General features: G+C 41.9%; 3 protein-coding genes across 4 annotated transcripts; 1 reads left to right on the top strand and 2 right to left on the bottom strand.

Annotated features, from left to right (window-relative positions):
- The first annotated feature begins 259 nt into the window (after nucleotides 1-259).
- LOC124314235 (B-cell receptor-associated protein 31-like) lies at nucleotides 260-1,683 on the top strand. The gene is made up of 6 exons (XM_046779382.1): nucleotides 260-453; nucleotides 545-653; nucleotides 720-820; nucleotides 914-1,070; nucleotides 1,132-1,337; nucleotides 1,399-1,683. Exons 2-6 carry the CDS (start codon nucleotides 562-564, stop codon nucleotides 1,551-1,553), a joined length of 711 nt encoding a protein of 236 aa, XP_046635338.1. The 5' UTR covers nucleotides 260-453; nucleotides 545-561; the 3' UTR covers nucleotides 1,554-1,683.
- On the bottom strand, nucleotides 1,684-3,859 carry LOC124314123 (polyadenylate-binding protein-interacting protein 1-like). The gene is made up of 8 exons (XM_046779174.1): nucleotides 3,713-3,859; nucleotides 3,151-3,477; nucleotides 2,872-3,087; nucleotides 2,696-2,811; nucleotides 2,412-2,631; nucleotides 2,225-2,351; nucleotides 1,952-2,162; nucleotides 1,684-1,890 (listed from the first exon to the last, which is right to left on the bottom strand). Exons 2-8 carry the CDS (start codon nucleotides 3,454-3,456, stop codon nucleotides 1,803-1,805), a joined length of 1,284 nt encoding a protein of 427 aa, XP_046635130.1. The 5' UTR covers nucleotides 3,457-3,477; nucleotides 3,713-3,859; the 3' UTR covers nucleotides 1,684-1,802.
- Nucleotides 3,860-4,414: 555 nt separating this feature from the next.
- LOC124313966 lies at nucleotides 4,415-17,761 on the bottom strand. Of its 2 annotated transcripts, none has more exons than XM_046778871.1 (14): nucleotides 17,667-17,761; nucleotides 17,455-17,583; nucleotides 13,355-13,819; nucleotides 10,780-11,281; nucleotides 10,408-10,708; nucleotides 10,079-10,310; nucleotides 9,793-10,020; nucleotides 8,352-8,395; nucleotides 8,174-8,248; nucleotides 7,971-8,097; nucleotides 7,779-7,899; nucleotides 7,532-7,711; nucleotides 7,004-7,184; nucleotides 4,415-6,921 (listed from the first exon to the last, which is right to left on the bottom strand). In XM_046778871.1, exons 3-14 carry the CDS (start codon nucleotides 13,428-13,430, stop codon nucleotides 5,059-5,061), a joined length of 3,930 nt encoding a protein of 1,309 aa, XP_046634827.1. In that variant the 5' UTR covers nucleotides 13,431-13,819; nucleotides 17,455-17,583; nucleotides 17,667-17,761; the 3' UTR covers nucleotides 4,415-5,058. The 2 variants fall into 2 exon arrangements, with proteins under 2 accessions (XP_046634827.1, XP_046634828.1); XM_046778872.1 differs by having other exon boundaries at nucleotides 17,455-17,578; nucleotides 17,667-17,749.
- Nucleotides 17,762-17,976: the final 215 nt, after the last annotated feature.

The raw sequence follows: 17,976 nt of genomic DNA, 5'->3' as shown, positions 1-17,976 counted from the left end.
GCTTTATCACTGCGATGTGTATGAGACATGTTTCATCAGATAAAAAGGTCGACGACACTCTAAAAAAAAAAGTGCAATACTTGTTCTTTAACACGAAATCTTATAGAAGCAAGAAAGACGTAAGAAAGGGTTGAATTTGGAGCCCAGCCAATTTTTGTTTGGTACACGTCATCGCCAATAAGAAGACTCGCCGTAATGTGGTGGCGCTGACATCGTCAAGGCAAACCCCGCCTTTATTTGTTACCTACATCTAGGATTTTCTCTCAGTGAAATCTGAAATACCAGACGAACACATGCGAGCGTAGTCTCTACGAATCTGCACTGAAATTTTGTTAAACAGGAAAAGAAATCTTGTAGCATTCTTGCAGCAGTATCCGACGAGACATAAACGAATGACTTGCTATTTCGAACGTTGACGAAACTACATTTTTGCTGAAATTGTCTACACAAGCCGTAAGTTTATTTTGGGAATTATTGATTTGTGTAATACCTACCGTGTTCGTGTACATGGGATAACGTGAAACTTTTCTGAAAACTGTTTCAGGATATAAATAGTCCACAATGAGTTTTCAGTGGGGTTTAATTGCAACTTTTCTCTATATTGAGATAGCTGTTGTTTTCCTACTCCTTCTGCCATTCATCTCTGCTCAGAGGTAAATAAAATATTGTGTACCCATTTTAACATTTACATCAGTTTTGTTCTCTTTTTCCTCCCCAAGATGGAACAAACTTTTCAAGTCAAGTTTCCTCAGAGGTCTAGGTCAGCAAGTTCACATATACTTCTATGTCATCCTTGCATTCCTGGTTCTCTGCTTATTCGGTAATATAGAAACCATCATTCTGACCTGATATGTTATGACGAAATAATTTTGACATACTTCCATGGCAATGCTAAATCACATGTAATTCCTAGATGCTATTCGAGAGATGAGGAAGTATGATGTTACTCACGATGGGAAAGCCAAGGAGCAACAACACCAACATCTAGAGCAAGAACTTCGAAATTCTATGGTGCTTTTTAGAGCCCAAAGGAATTTTTACATTACTGGATTCTCTCTGTTTTTGATATTGTCAGTATTGATCATTTGAATGACCATTTACTGTTCCCAACTAACTCCGTACATTTTCTAGCGTTATTCGTCGTTTGATGACACTGCTAGCTGCTCAAGCAACTTTGGCAGCAACCAGTGAGGCCGCTATGCGCCAGGCCACTTCAGCTTCGAAGGCTGCGGAAGAGTTAATGTCCCAGAAAGACAAATCCGCTAGTGATGAAAACGTTAAAGAGGCTGAAGAAAAGATTTCCAATTTGGAGAAAGAATTGGCTGATGCCAAGAAAGGTAAGAGTCTGTAATGTAGGGATATATCATGGACGTGCTTACAAAGATTTTTCTTTTTCAGAGAGGTCTCAAGCCGTGAAAGACCTTGAAGCTTTTAAATCACAAAGCGAAGGTGTTGCTCGGGAATACGACCGTCTCGCCGAAGAGCACAGTAAACTTGTAAAGAAATTGGCCGTCTTAGAAGGAGAAGGTGGGTCTGACAAGAAAGATGATTAAAAATGACCTTGGTTGATCTGTTGGTTATGAAATAACATGCTTGTCCTTTTGTTTGTCACTTTGAAAATTATGGTAATGCTCTATAATCTATCTAGCTTTTACAAACAATAAAATCCAGACTAAAACATAATTTGGGGAGGGGTATTAACTTTATTATTTCTCCCTACTTTGATGTATCAGCAAAGGTGACAGCAACATAATAATTACACATTCGAAATGGTCCTTAAAACATGATCGGTATACTGAATTTTATTTCAAAGCGTCTTGCATCATGAGAAATTTTTCAAATGCCTCAGCCATCTCATCATCCATTCCAGTATCTTCTTCATACGCATACCTAGATAAGAAATAATAATAGGTCATAAGATGTAAAATCGTCATTTTGAAAACGCATATACTCGTATTCTTCATCCTCATCATGGCGATTGATTCCTTGGTCAAGAAACTCAGTTTCCTCAGCAGTTAGAGCTTGACCGTCAGGGCCATAATACACACCCATTTGATGGTTGGGGAGCTGACTACTTGCAGTGTGACTTTCACGAGTCACTGGGGAGCTCGGTGCCCGACCCCAGTCACTGCCTCTCAACTCAATCATGTTCAGAAGAAGATCTAACATACAAACAAAAAAATAAATAATTTTAATTAATTGAAAATTATGTAAAAAATGTAACCTTTCATATGCATTTGCATTTCAACTGTGCGACCGACTGTTTCAATCTTCGCCATCAGTTGATCCATTTCGGTGGTTTTTCCTTTATTAGCTTCACGATCATCGTCTTCAAGGTAAGAGCCTGATAACTAAAGCAAAAATTTTACCAAATTTCATTTAAAACCGATTCTATTAAACGACTGTAGTACCTTCAGAATTTGACAGACACATTTGACGTTACCAGGAGTTGGATGTTCTAGAAGAGTCAGCAATAGCTCCCGAACGGCTCTTCCTAAAACGCGGAATCTGCTGGATGCATCTTTCTGATTCATGTGCACAAAGAGTTCGCTCATAAATAAAGCAAATCCCCTCAAATACTCTGCATCGCTTTGCATCAGGTTTTTTCGATCATCATGGATTATTCGACATCTGAGAATTTTGAAAGATATGGTTCATGCATATCTCAATTCAGCATTGAATATTTTATCACCACCTGTTAAAAAGAGTAGATCGAAAATCGGGAGAAGTAGGACCGGAAAATCGCAGTCCTCGAGTGATTGAATTACAAAGCCTTGCGCCGTTATACCGGAAATTAGGTTCACGAATAGCCTTTAAACGTAAATTACCAGATTAATATTTTTAAATAATGATAAGAAAGAAAATAGTTACTAGAGCGACGATTTCATCCACTAATATCTGCAGCATACTTTCATCCAAAGCTGGCCAACTGTTCAGGTTAGAGATGAGTTGATCACACAAATGTGTGAAGTGACCAGGACTATATGTTATTTCATACAACACTTGGAAAGCATAATCTAATAATGGATCACTTCTTTCAGAATCTGCAGGAGCTAACTCTGTAGTCTGTTCATGATATTCTGTATCCTGTAGAGCAAACAGGTTGTTTTACCAACATTTAAAAAATTTTGAAACCACAATTTTACATACCACATATGTTTGATAGCTCTCTGTGTAAGATGTTGTTGGAAATGCTTTTGGAACAAATTCTTTTGCAAATACAGAGAGCTGAGTGGCTGCTGATTGATCAAATGAAGTGCTTTTAAAAGGTTCAGCCCTGATGGATAAGGTAGACAAGGAATCTGTAACCAAACTGTTGCTTTCTGAACCATCTCCTGATTGTCTCTGAGAGGAATGTTCTGCTAGAGGATTCTGCTGCTGAAGAGAATGATTACTTTTTTCAGCAGGATTTGATCCATTCCCTATATCCCGTTCTGTGGGAGAAAGGGATTCCATGGTGGAGGTGAAACTCTAATTCTGTAAATTAAATATTTCAATTACGCATTTGATCTTAAAGAGTTCATTATCATAGTACAAGAAAATTTCTATATGGCATGATTTGGCAGAATTTCTTTTTAAAAACTACGTTAACACATTGAAACTCTTTGTGCCTCGTGAGAGCCGAAATTTAAAAAATATTGCCGCTCGCTGATTCTAACATTACTCAAAATGTTTTAAATAATTTGAAAATTTGAGTAACGCTCAATAAAACCTTTTGGGTAAAGTGAAACAGTTTCAGGAAGCACTTGCTGGTGAGGTGAACTTTAGTCTAGTTTATTGAAGACACTAGAACGACGACATTAACAAAAGCAGACTACTCTACATCTGCGATTCGACGCGAAGTGCTGTGTTGCCAAAACGAGACTACCGAACCGAATAAACTCGCGCAATACTCAACGGGATTTTTTTTACCGAAAGAAGAATATTATTGCCTATTATTGGGCGTTGAGAAAAAAATATGGGTTCCAAGTTAAGCAAATTGATTCATCCAACTATCTTTGGTGGGTTGCTGACAGTAGCTAACTCCAAAGGTACAGAAGAACTCAACCCGTCCACCGACAATAGAACCCCAATATTTTAAATAATTTAAAAAATTCCTTTGTATGCGACAGTAGATCTCCAACGACAGTATAACTCCAAAGACACAAGAACTCCTTTTTTAATATTATTTAAAAAAAATCGACAATAGAACTCTAGTGCCCGACAGTAGAACTCCACTACGCGACAATGGCTGAATTGCAGTATCAACATTATCGTGCTCAATTTTATGATAATCAATATTTTATTTAAGGCAACACACACACTTGCACGGAAAAAACTGATATGTCTCAATTCGAAACATATTTTCAGAGATACAGAGTACATTCTTCGTATTCGAATATTTTCATGCAGCACTGGTCGACAAACGTTATGGTACTGCAATAAATCATGTATTAAAGAACACAAAAAAACAAACAAGTAATATGTTATGTATGGTGGGTATAATTGAAGGACATTTCGGCATGGCGACCAGCGAATTGTTTCTTTGCACATGAAAACAAATATAGCAGGTTGGTGACGATATCATACTAAAACGGTAATAAGATTGTGGAAGACGAAATATAAATAACATCTTCATCAAACATGAACAGAAAACATGATTCTCACTGTTTTTTTTTTCCTTTTCATCATCGGTAACACCAGCAAATAGAACACAAATCACAGTCACGTTTTTTTCAGTTTTTTCTTGTTTTTCGTAGGAAGAACTTTTTTTTTCTGGCGTTTTCAATAATCAAAAACATACGGTGTCACCTAACAGTTCGGGATACATTAAGTAATGTAAGGATTCTCGTGTTTGGTTTTTTGGGGGGAAAGGCATATTAGCGCAAAAAAATGATTTCACAAGTCCCCGTAAAATAGAAAATTAAATCATCTGTACAGGATTTGTCACCGCATTCAGTTTCAACACGAGAACTGTTCGCAGAATATTTGAAGACAAACATAATTTACCAAAGTTCACTGCTGCTGGGTGGCTAGCATTTGAATTCTTATATATAAGAAAGTTGGTGAAGTAGACATTCACCTAGCGGACACGACAGTCTGAACGGGTTCATGAGCCGATTTCTTGATATTATTCGTGCTGCTGCCCGTCGTGTCGGCATAATACTGCGCTTGAAGTTGTCGACTTTGGCGATCACGATCGGCTGGATTTAAAGGAATGTAGAGCGGCTGATGTTCTTGTAACTGGAGTCTAGACGGTCGCATAGCTGCATAAGCGTGCGGGTAAAATGTGGATCCAACAACGGCAGCAACAACCGAGGAAGGACTGATGTGCTTAACTCGAGAGGTGAGAGCTTTATTCGACCAGTATTCATCTCTTGCCTGACCCAATTGCTCCGGATCGGGATAAAGCTCGTCAGACATTAATACCGGGCTAGTTCCAACCTCAGAAGGATAGTCTGACCACAGAATACCGCTGTTTGAATTGTCTTTGATCACAACATCTTCTTTAGTGGTTATGGATGAAGAAACATTGCTAGGGTTCACGGTCTGGTTTGTAGAGGATAATTCTTCGCCGAAATCCAGTGTTGTTGAGGCCGGAGATGTTGTGATCGTAGTATCTGCTGATGCTGCAGGAGTTGAAATATTATTACTGGCGATAACAACTGTTTCGTTCATTTGTCGATGACTGATTGAAGTAGGCGCCTTGGCTGACAGCAAAGTAGCAGCTTCGATAGTGGCCAAAGATAATACAGAGTCCTCGTTATTTGATTTCTTTGTATGGGTAACCTGAATACTTTCTGATTGCTCCATGTCGATATCGGCTGGATTATCGATTGGCGGTAACACATGTTCCACCTCCGGTTGTCGAATGGATTGTTGGCTATGAGAGGCTAACGTGTTGCTAATCGTCATAGTTGTCAATGTTACCGGACTGCTTGAAATGGTAATAGAGGAGGACGGAACGATGACATTGGCCACAATCAAACTACCTGTACTCGTCAATGTTGGAGTTGTCGTCATTTCGGTACTAGGCAAAATCATGCTCGATCGAAGTTGCGGAATGTTTTGTTGTTGTTGATTCCTAAAGCGCTCAATAAATTGCTGATTTGCAGGATTTAGCAAAGTTTGGGCAAAGGTTTGTTGCATGTGATCCATCGGCATTGAGAGTTCTCCTTGAGCGATCGGTTTGTTGTTTGTTGAATAGCGTGTTATTTCCGCGTCGACAAGGGCATCCGGTCGCCATTGAGGAGGTGGCGGTGGGGGAGGAACGACTTGGCGTTGCGGAACCCATTGTTGTTGGTATTGTTGCTGGTTGGCAAGAGCCAGTTGTTGTCCTCGAATGGACAGCTGCTGTGATCGATTGGAATTTCCCCACAGCAATCGATTGGCCTGATGAAGTTGTTGCTGTTGCAAATGAAGTTGTTGTTGTCGGAGGAGATAGTACTCGACTTTTGTCTGATCTTCCACGCTCATCGTTTGTTGCGGATTATTCCGGCGAGTGAATGGCCGCCGGGAGATGGACTCTTTACTCGATTGAACTCCGTTACCTTGCTGTAATTGCTGGAGCGATGGAGGAGTCAACTGTCCTTGCGGCTCGTACTTTCGACCCGATCCAGACTTGAAACGAGATCGGCCGTGATTACCGAAGAAATTGCCAACTAATGGCCACTGATAAAAACTGGGCCTTTTGCTACTGCTAGGGCCGCTATTTCCGCCGCCACCACCCACTTTGATGTCGGCAGGAATTTGCTGCTGGAGCAAAGCCAAAGGCACATTTCCGTAGGGGTAAATATTATTCGTTATGTTATTGGCGTTGGAACGGACCAACGAAGACGACGTCGACTTGGATTCGGCGGTTTGGTTCGATCCACCGACTGTATCGCCATCCAGGGATCGGAATCTGATTTCATTGAGTACGGGAATTTCGTTATCCAAGGGCTGAATAGAGAAAAAAAAAGAAGTAGAATTATATTTTTAAATCAAGTTTTGAAAGGATTATTTGTTTCCTATTGAAACTTACTGCTGAATCCAGCGGTTGTCGGCTTGGGAATGGCGTCTGATTGTTATGGACGAGGTTGTTGGTCAGCGCCGGAGAAGAAGATGGAGGTAAAGGAGGAGCCGGATTACACTCTCCCGGATGTAGAGTGATGGCAAGTCCTTTGCCCGATTCCAAAAACATTCCTTTTTGGCAGTAAGACATACTGAAAAACACATGTAAAATTTTATTTAAAAAATGTTACGTAACGTGTATTATGTTGGAACACGTAAAAACAACAGTATCATTAAATTTCATTTTATTGAGCACAATGATTAGATGGGTGTTGAGCAATTGCAAAAATGTGGAACAAAAATAATTTGGCCATCTGCTGTGCAAAATTATCTCTTTGGTAATAAATTAATGTGCTTTTAAATAGGTACTCTTGTGCCAAGACAGCTGCCGATTTCCACACAGACCACAGTAAAAATATGTATACCTCAAATTATTGTTATAAAAACGAATCTCACTTTAAATTGAAAGGGTAAGATAAATTAACGTCCATCGTTTTACCTTTTTCCATAGCTATCAGTGAGGACGAGCTTGTCGACGGGCCATTTAGTCAATCCGCTGTAAATCCAACCTTGATAGGCTGTGTAGACGACGTGAACTTTAGATGGAGGTGAAAATGTTGGATGTGGCACGATGAGCCGCACCAGTTTCCCACCGCTAGTCAATTCATAATCCGGACCCCTTGAAACGAGCCATTAAAAAATGAGTCCACTTTTTATTCCCACTGAATTATTAACGATTTTCATACTTAGTCAAAGTAAAAGTCTCGTTGAAATTGTTGGCTCCGATAAGGATGAGTTCTATCTTGCCCTGGGTTGTTACAGGCTGTAACGTGGTAGAGCTCTGCAGTTGCACTCGGTACTGGTTAGCTGTAAAATTGAACATGAATAGGTAATTATGAATTTTTAATGCTACATTTATGAAAAGAAAGTTGACGTACCACAGAAAGGCTCCTCTTCTCGAGTGGCTAGATACATGATACCTCGACCGGGCGATTTATCGGCGTAGAAACCCATGTTGGAGCAGCGTTCAGCGTCCGTGCAAGGAAAGCAATCGCCTTCCAGGAGCTTTAAAACAAGACAATATCAACGTAAATACCCCTGAACTGGCAAGTGAAAATTATTTTATTGGACATGGTCATACCTTTTCGTAAGACTCGCAGGCAAAGGCCGGAAAGTGGCATCCAGGCACCACCGAGTCTGTGAACAGCTTATAAGCCTTTATGAACGACATAAAGACAAGTTGATGGTCAGAAAGTTCCATTTCATGATAGATATATATACGAACGTCTAGTAACTTTTAACGATTGTCAAACACTTACGCGTCGGTGGTTGCACAAACTTCGGCCGTTTTCCTCAGCAGATGCTGTGACGTCAACAATATAAATGCCACGGGGGAGAACAAATAAATAAATGCACAAAAAAAGAACAAGAGTTAAAAAAAAAACCGGTACGAGTACTATTTAAAGCAATATATGAACATTTGCCAGAAAAATTTGAAAAGAAAACTGATTAGCTTACATTAAAGTCCTATACACTGTCCGTTTATTTCTTTTAAAAGAAATAAAAGGCGGACTCAAAAGTAGGCTGTGTGTTTTACTATTTGATTATACAACCCGGTCACGTCGTCTTCGGGAAAATCTCTTATTTAAAAAATACTTCCCCATGATAATGGGGGGGAACAACAACACCCACCACTTTCAACAGGGTCCAAAAGAATTTACGCCTGGACTGACGTCAATTATAATTTGGGGGATCATTGCGTAAATGGGGCGAAGAATAAGCCAACGGCGGGGTGCAAAAGCATCGTCGGTTTCGCTCGCGAAAATGACTCACACTATCTATAGCGTTCTACTAACTATTAAGCCGAAAGACGAAGCTAGAAACATTTTCTCTTTCTCTTTTTTTTTTATTATTTGTTTTTCCTCGTCCCGCATTGGTACACTTCCATTTTCTAAACAGAACGCAACGTATCCAAAAGCCCCCGCTATAGGAGGCCGGGCATTTTTGCTGGTAAGAAAAATGGGACTCTGGCGCGGGGTCTTTTACCTGGCGGTCGGTGTCGCCCAAATGCGATCAAAAGGATTAACAAACTGTGAAAGACTTAAAGAGGACTAGTACGGGACAGACAAGATCGTCTGCTGTCGGATGCTAAACGTCATCCGAATAAGATTTAAGAATTTCGCCGACTAACAAGGAAAAGCGGCGGACTGCGGTCAATATGAAACAAAGAGAGAGAGAGAGAGCAGCAGCCAGCATGAAAGAAGAATTTCTGCTAAATAGACTCGGCTGCTATATCGCTATCCGCCGAGATCGGTGAAAGTCGCGCCCAATTTAGCGTGGACACATTTCTTCCCGGCTAGTAACAAGTGAACGAACAAACATTTTGACTCATTTTCACCATTTTTAGAAAAATCTTTGAAATTTCGCTGCTCATTTATTGGCCGTTTCTTCTGAGATGTCATCATCTCTTTAGCTCAGGAGCGTTCGTTGACGTTGTAAAACTATTGTGCGACCGTTACGAGAGATGAGACTCGGCTGCTGCTGCTGTTTAGTCAACAAGTGAAAAGCGCTCTACTCTCCCCATCCATGTGTCACTTGGCGGCTATTGCTCTACTCTGCGGGAGATTTCTTTTCTTCTACTTTTCATTTGAGGAGAAAGTACTAATTATAGTAGCCTCAGATTTTTCTCTTTTCGCAAACATGCGAAAGACGGCCGATCGCTGCCACACACCAAAATATTTAAATAATGTGAAATCTTACACCAAATCATGTCGCTGACGGCTCCGACAAAGAGATTCGTGCATCCTTTCTGCATGCGACCACCGTTGGGGTAGAAATCGATGTCGCCCATTGGGGCCCAGGCTCCCAGTCCGCCCATGTAGATTTTCTCGCCGTTGGAATGGATGACGTCAACCAAATCGGCGTCGGTCGAATCCAGTCGAACTCTCGGGTCGTAATTTTCAAACAGCGGACCAGCCGGATCGAGTCCTGTGAAACATTCCCAGTTGATTTTGAGTCTTTGCTCTCTAATGTTTTCAAAACAAACCAGTAATTCGGCTAACGTTGCGGAGTTCGGATCCAGCGAATCCAGCCACGTGAGCTCCCAGGCTGAACCCGATGAGATGAAAATCGCCGTTCTTGGAGCCCAGCATACCGTTGATGGCGTTGACCAAAAGTGCCACTTGCCGGCCAACCAGACGGGCGTTCACTGCCGCTCTGACGTAATTGGGCAAATTGGCTCCGTTTTCCCAATCGACGCAAATGACATTGACGTCTCCCTGAGGAAAAATACAAAAGGATAACTGTATTATACTGTATCTGATATCAAAATTGTATATAGTAGCTCGTTAAAATTGACCGATCCGGCCGACTTACGACGCTGATGAGAGCCGTTCGCATCTCTTTGGCCCAGATGCGCTGACAGGAGGAGCCGAAGCCGTGGATCATGACTTTGGTGGGCAGCGTAGCGTTGTAAGGTGACGTCAAAATTGTGCTGGCGTTGTTGTAGACCAAAGGGTGGGGAACGTCACGGTTGCGCGGAGTGTAGAGGAAGAAACGCGTGTTAATTTCTTCCGGCGGAGCTGGCAACAGGTCCAGGTAGTTGAACGGTCCTTCGTCGCGGAAACAACCCAATTCGTTGTAGCAGACCATCGCCTCATCACGACGACTACGATGCCTGTTGTTTGGTTCAAATAATTACAATTAAATCTTATCGAATAAAACACGAATTAAATCTCAAGTCGCTACCTGGTCTGGTCTGATTTGCGTTGCATCTTTTGCAATTTGCGCAAGTTCCACTGGGCCATGCTGGCGATAACGGCCTGGATGATTTGACGATCGTTAATTTCATCCAGTAATTCCTCTTCGGGGTGAACGAGATTCTCCAATAGGGAGAGACCCTCTTCGGTCTCTTTCCGGGTAGAATTTGCGCTCGTTTCTTCCATTAACTTGTCATTGTCTTCGTTCAGTTTCTCTTGTGCTCCGTTCCACATTAACCAGAGTTTCCTGTTCTCTTCCTGCGACTTGACGCGTTGACTTTGCCGTTGTCGTTGGTGCATCTGCAATTGGTAATGCCGCAACTCGGAATTGATCATGTCAGATGACGACGACAATCGGTTGTTGTCCGTTTTCGCCCTCCACCAGCGTGACGGCGTTGATGAATTCAAACCGATTTTACTTCGCGCCAAAACAGCATCCCCATCATCCAGCGTTGCTGACGATCCCACCATGACGTAGAAGCCTACAAACACTGGTTTTGGTGGGTGAAAAATAAATTATAATGAAGGAAAAAAAACAAAAACACTGTGATGACGTCATTAGGAGAAGAGTGTACGTAGCTAAGGGGTTTCGTTTAGAAATTTCCACGAGGAAATATAGAATTGTGACATTTCTACCATTTTATTTCTTGGTCGCTATATTTCGAACATTGTGGAAATCGTCGAAACTAACGGAGCCAATCGTCATTTCCGTCCTACTTTTTTCCTACAATAATAATAGTAGGAAATTCCGTCAAATTTCTTGTCCAATTACTACAGTTGTGGGCAGCCATTATCGACGTTTATCATTTGTTCTTTGAATCCAATTTTTTAATCAAAGGTTGTTCGAACCAGCTCACTCTCGCGCTGTTGTTTTCTAAAAAATGTTCACGAGTTGAACCTTTTCTTCTCGGATAAACTCATTAAGTATTCAACAGGTGGGTCTCACCTGCTTTACTTTCTTTCCTTTTTCCTTAGTTTTTCTAATAATCCCAAAAATAATAATACAATCGAATTGTCCAAATTAGAAAAGAGAATCAAAGAGTTTAGGGAAGTGCAACGAGGACTATTTTAAGTAGTACAACAACACCTCCGACCGTTGTCCATCACGTATGCGTGAGCTATATATATATCTACGTGTGTTTTTTTTTACTCCCCTATAGAGTAGTCGGTATTCCGGTGTAGTACACAACCTCGTGGTAAATGTTCATTCCTTGCCTTTTACGCTTGCGGTTATTCGCTATTTCGCAAAATCGGCCCAGCAGACACATGAGCAGACAAGAGATATCTGATGTTATTGTCCGAAAATTGTGCCACATTCGCTCTCTCACAAGACGTTGTTGTTGTTATTCTGGAAAACCCGTCACGGTGGTTTCGCCTAGCTACAGTAATATGCACGGGAGGATTTCGGACGTTTGATTCGCCACCACTTGGCAACACACAACACTCTACACAAATTATTATTTTTTCGAATTTAAGAAAAAAAGGCGCGTGCGGGGAATTTCGTGAGTAAAAACCCGCAAAATTGGGGACAAGCTGTCTGGAAATGTCTGCACAGTTTCTTTGTTTGCATCCATCATTTATGATGTTGTTGTATACGCATGTAGCCTAATTCGCTTTCGCACAACTCGCCGCATACTCAAAAAGTCATTACGGATGCAGTTCAGACCTTTTTGATATCTTTAGGCGTTAGAGAAACTAAAGGCTGACACCCTTCCTCTTTTTTTGTTTCACTAATGAAAACGATTACAATACGAAAAGACGGTTAAACAAATCGTGATTTTGGGGGTCTATTAGGGTCATGGGCTGGGGCGTCTGTCTGTCTGCCGGAATCTGTCGACAGCTGACGGGAAGTTGTCGTCGAGTGTCTTCCCTCCCGCATTACCTGGCGAAAAGGTATCACAACAAAACACCTGACATCCTGACTGAACACTTATCTTAATCACGACTAGGATTCTTTTTTAAAAAAGGAAAATACGGGGTTATTTAAAAGTCTCGGCGTCTAAAAAAGGAGGAAATGCGCGTGCGTTCCCTTTATGCTCCTCCTGTCTGTGTGTGTGTGTGTGTGTATAGGGAGACTGGGCGAGATGTGGGTAACTGTGCTGGGTAGCGTAGAGGTGAGTAACCTTCGGCTCTAGTTTAAAGGGGGCGGTCATTGAATCGGACCGTTGTTCCCGCAGTGACGAACTCATCTTCCTCCCATGGGCAAACAACCAACCAACCAAAAGTGAAGGGAACCCCGAAAATCTATGCCAGTCGTCTGCATACAAACGAAAAATGATTTAACAAATATTGACCGAGAGTATACTATATGTAAGCGGCAGTAGTTATTTGACCCTTTTATTTTTATACCGATAGGTATAGTAGTAGCACTCATCCATCGGATAAAACGGTCATCATCCTCTTTTCACCCCGGCCCAGAAAAATTCTAAAAATTAAATACAAAGGACGAGGGCCTAACCGAGAGGAATTCACCGTTAGATTTCCAGTTAGAATGACGATCAAACGTCACTGTACAGTTGCCCTGAATCAAATGTAAAAAGGAGTCTGCACACTGCAAGACTTACCGGCCAATTGTAGCAAAATCCAGCTAATGTGTTGCATCTTGACAGCCGACGAGCGACAAGTTTCACCGTTATTCATATTCCAGGGTTCGTTGTCACAAGGTCGACGACCGGAATGCCAATTTCCTGAAGAGAGTTTTTCCTCCCTTGCTTCTTGTTGTAATGCCGGACAGGGGCCAGCAGACGATTTACGTGCTGTTGAGGTGTCGAATTGATTCACGTTCGAATCATAAAGTGCGTGTGAGGAACAAACTTGGACCGCGAATCAATTGTTTCCACAGTCGGCGATTTTTCTCTCTCTCAAAGACGGTGGTTATTTTTCCGCCGGAATGGAAGCTTCATGGTCGGCTCATCAAATAGAGTATATCGGGAGTAGCCGATGTTATACTGCCGGTGATTTGGTTGACTCGGCTGCACCTTCTTCTTCTTCTTCTTGGAGAACAAACAAACAAAACCGGCAAAGGAAAACTAAAAGAAAAAAGAATCCAAAATAAAATCAACATTAACTATCGAGTCCAATTATATAGTCTTCTTCCTCTATTGACACATAGGAGGAATAAACATGCAACGATTGAATTCCGGTCCACTTGAGATGATGAACCAACTGACCGCAAACCGATCGCTTTTAACTATATACTGTAGTCATTGTTGAAGATACACGGCCGAGAGAAAATGTAGTACACACAAACGACGATAGAGAATCATCCAATGACCATATACGTCTATACACGTGAAAAAGGGCTACTGCTGCTGGTGGCTCACCAAAAAAGAAAGAAAAGAGCCCCCGAAAATAACACACAAGACAAAATGCCAGGAGGAGGCCCTATCATCTACTACCTGCGGCCAGTTTCACAGATAATTCAAAAGATCGTTCTCACGTTATGTAAATCACATTCCCCTGTATATACATAATGTAAACATGTCAAATGAATCAACATTCCTATAGTCAGACTTTCCGATTCTTGCGCTGTTGGCGTATTATTGGTGATCACGTAATAATCAAGTTATTGTTGCGTTGCGATGCTCGTGGAAGAAAGTTGATTATTAGCCACCATGGGAAATCACCATTCGCGCGCGCTGACAAAACCATAAATCAACGGTTTGTCTGGTCAGGGTTTTTCTTCCGCCGGCAGATAAGACACAATCCGCGTATGCTATACAGACAGGATCAAACACAATACGTATATATTCGTGCGGTATAGAGATTATATTCCATTGATCCACAAAAATTTCTCTCCGGCGGACTCTCATTCGGGACATGCATGGCTGCAGGGATGAGGAATTCCAGTAGCAACAGGAAGTTAATGCATAACAAATTGCATTTCCATTGGGACCGCAACATTATATAACATCCAGCGACATTACTATAATATTATTTGCCTTTTAACGATGAAAGAAAACCTAGTGAATAGAAAACTGGAATTAAAAGACACGCATACGCCAAATATGGGATTGATGCCCAGCAGTTTGATGTACTACGTCACGCTAATTGTCAACGGAGAAGATTGGGAAAGGCGATGACCTAAAGACGAATACGTAGTATAATATCTAGTAACTGGGTTGTATATTTATTCTAGACACAGTGACGACGACCGGGCTCCGTGAAGAGCTCCGACCGCGTGCGCGTGTTTGATTTACGAGATGAATGAAAAGGCCGTCCAGAATTTTTTCTTTTCTTTTTTTAACAAAAAAGGAGGTCGTACGTGATGTCGCTTCATGGCCAGGCCGTTCAAATCTGTTTATTAGACTGGCCGTCATGAAACGACAGTTTCGAATGTCCACACTTTTAACCCCGCTACGTTTTTCTCATTGGATGTGTATCAAATAACAGCGGCGTCGGTAATAATAAACAGCCGATGACATTAAGGGCAAAGCTGATGCTGCTTATTAACCTGAATGAATGAATTATCGCCTTCATAGTATGGAAAGAGATGGCAACTTTCTCCTCTAAATACATCACGAGATGATTTAAAAAATAAAAGACTCGGATGCGTTTACGGCATTGACACGAAATGGGGAGTGACCAATATAGAGGACAAACGTCCATAAACGTCTCAATCGGCACACTTATTTCTTCTCTGCGTGAAACGGAAAAAAATAGTGATGGTACGAGAGTCCGCGAGACTGACGGTTGGCACCAATTTCCCAACAACCTCAATCCGTCAATCGCGCCATGCGTAATATCAAATATCAACGCGATGCAACAAACTAGTTATATGAAATAAGGCGTGGCCGATCCTGATGATGTGCAATGGCCACCAATTGGTTTATTCCGATCCAGATAACAAATTGAGTCGATTTGATTGCAAAAACGTTTCATTTGAATATTGACGCGGAATGATAGGCGATAGGATTCGATTTACGTTGGCCGTTGTGGGAATCTGGTTGCCAATTTTATTAGCTCGTCATCGCTTGGAAAAACGTGAATCGCCAAAAAATAATGGAGTGAACGGTGTGGCGATGCAACAATAAATAGCCGAAAAAACCTCACGAAAAAATGTGGAAGGACGTTCACCGGAAAACGGCGTCGCTGACGACGACGCCCAAACATCTGCGATTACAAACAGGACAACAAATAACTGACACGAAAAGTGGATCAGTGGAACAGATTCAGGTTCAAGGTTTTTTCCCCAACCAGCAAGACGACACCAGCACCGCACCCGGTTTTCTCTCTATCGCCTGTAACTATATCCCGATATCTTGTAGCGTTTTGTCTCGGTGTTTATATAGTTGAATCGGGAATAGGTCGGCCGTTTGAGTTTTGCCAAAATAAAATGGGAGAAATAACATATCGGCGAACATGTTATTTGTTTGCTTGGGTCAACCAATTTTTACCTAGCCAGCGGCCAAATAGTCATTCCCGACTGCGTGAATCCTCTGCGAAATGCAGCCGACGAACAAAAGAGAGAGGGAAAGAGAAAAGATATGTGGTCGCTCATTATTAATATGTTTTTTCCCCGGCCACCCTAAAATTCCGCCCTGGATGCAAATGACGAGAAATCGAGACCACCGGATTAAACAAATGCATTATAAGGAAATTGCACTTTTGTTGCCAATTCAACGTGTTTGCAATTCAGGCCAAAGCGGGTACAGATTTTAAAACAAAAATTTTCAATTTTGAACGCGTGTCCTCTGATTGTGAAATGATGTTATTCCCAAATGAAGAAATAAAATAACTTTGTTTTTAATTTGGGAGAAAAACAATATTGATCGATACCGGAAGCTATTAGAATTGTTACATCAGAACCATTAAAACTGAGCTCGGGCCATCTTTAACGTGTTGGGTCGGCTAACGTGTCCGATGGCCCGTGTTCTACAAGTGAACGAGACAAAAAAATTGGCCATCGGCTTCCGTATAAAAGTTATCGTGCATCGTCGTCGTCGTTCAGGCCCGTTGTCGTCTAATTGCCCATGAGAAATGGCCGCGGCCACACTTTTTCTCAATTTTAAACCAAGAATTTTTGCGCAGTGCCAGCACCCAGTGACCAACACACAGGACGCGCGTATGACATAAACTCGAGCGATCAAAAGTTTTCGGTTGAAATCATAAAAATGGAAACCAGTTAAGTAGAGTAAAGAATTTCTGGAAGCTACGTTGACCTGGTCGAGCAGAAAATGAAAATGTTTCCACACACACACACACGCTGTATAACTCACGCAACATTATACAATAGCGCCCTTGAAGTTTGGGAACATAACGGGACTTGGTTAAATTATTTCGGATTTTCTTGCTGACTTGCTGCTGCTGCTGCTGCCGAGATCGTTCGGGAGCGCGCGTACGCAAATATAAACGACTATCGGTCCGCTATGTTTGCTGTCGTAATAACAACGAATTACTTTTACTCCCGACCGAAATTCTCTTCGCCAGCAACCGAAAGTCTCGCCCGATCGAACATGGGCTATTATATCGCGCGTGCAGCGGCTGCAATGTGCGACCCGCATTCACGCCGTCATTGGATTCACGCACTATACGCGGACTTGATCGTTTCTTGCGTTCAACGACAACCAACCACCACACAGCTACATTGAACCGTGTCGCCCAAATTTACCAATCGAATTTACATCAAGATACACACAACTATTGGAATGCACAGTGGACTTACTACTGTTGTTGTTGTTGTTGTTGGTGTTGTTGGAGATGAACTGTGGTCCTTTTTTGGCAAGAAAAACTTTCGGTGGTTGAAAAACTGTGGCAATTGGGTGACACCTTGGAGAAGCACGTTTGTTCTTTACTAGGATATATCAATAACGACAGTTGTACTCGAGTGTTTAACAAGTAAAAATGTGAGACTTAAAGAAAAATTTAATAAAAGACCTGCTGTTTGTTTGGTATGCTAGTGCACGGTAGCAGCGCCGGCGCTTAACTGAGTTCGGTTGAGTGAAACCGGGACACACGATCCCAAAAGTTTCGGTCCACCGCCAACTCGATCGCAAGGTGTCCGCTCGTCTTGGCCGCGCTGTGGCAGCACAAAACTCGGCGGCACAGTCCACCCGAAAGAACCCCCACCCCTGAGGCTCCTCCTCTTTTCTTCCAACATCTTTTCTCTTTTTTCCAACCTCATTTGATGTGCATCACAAATTCACAACTATCGGACACACTCTTGCTTTAGACCGGCATGGCAATA

Source organism: Daphnia pulicaria, chromosome 10 (assembly GCF_021234035.1).
Source record: "Daphnia pulicaria isolate SC F1-1A chromosome 10, SC_F0-13Bv2, whole genome shotgun sequence".
Classification (NCBI taxonomy): domain Eukaryota; kingdom Metazoa; phylum Arthropoda; class Branchiopoda; order Diplostraca; family Daphniidae; genus Daphnia; species Daphnia pulicaria.
This window is presented reverse-complemented; position numbering and strand designations above follow the sequence as displayed.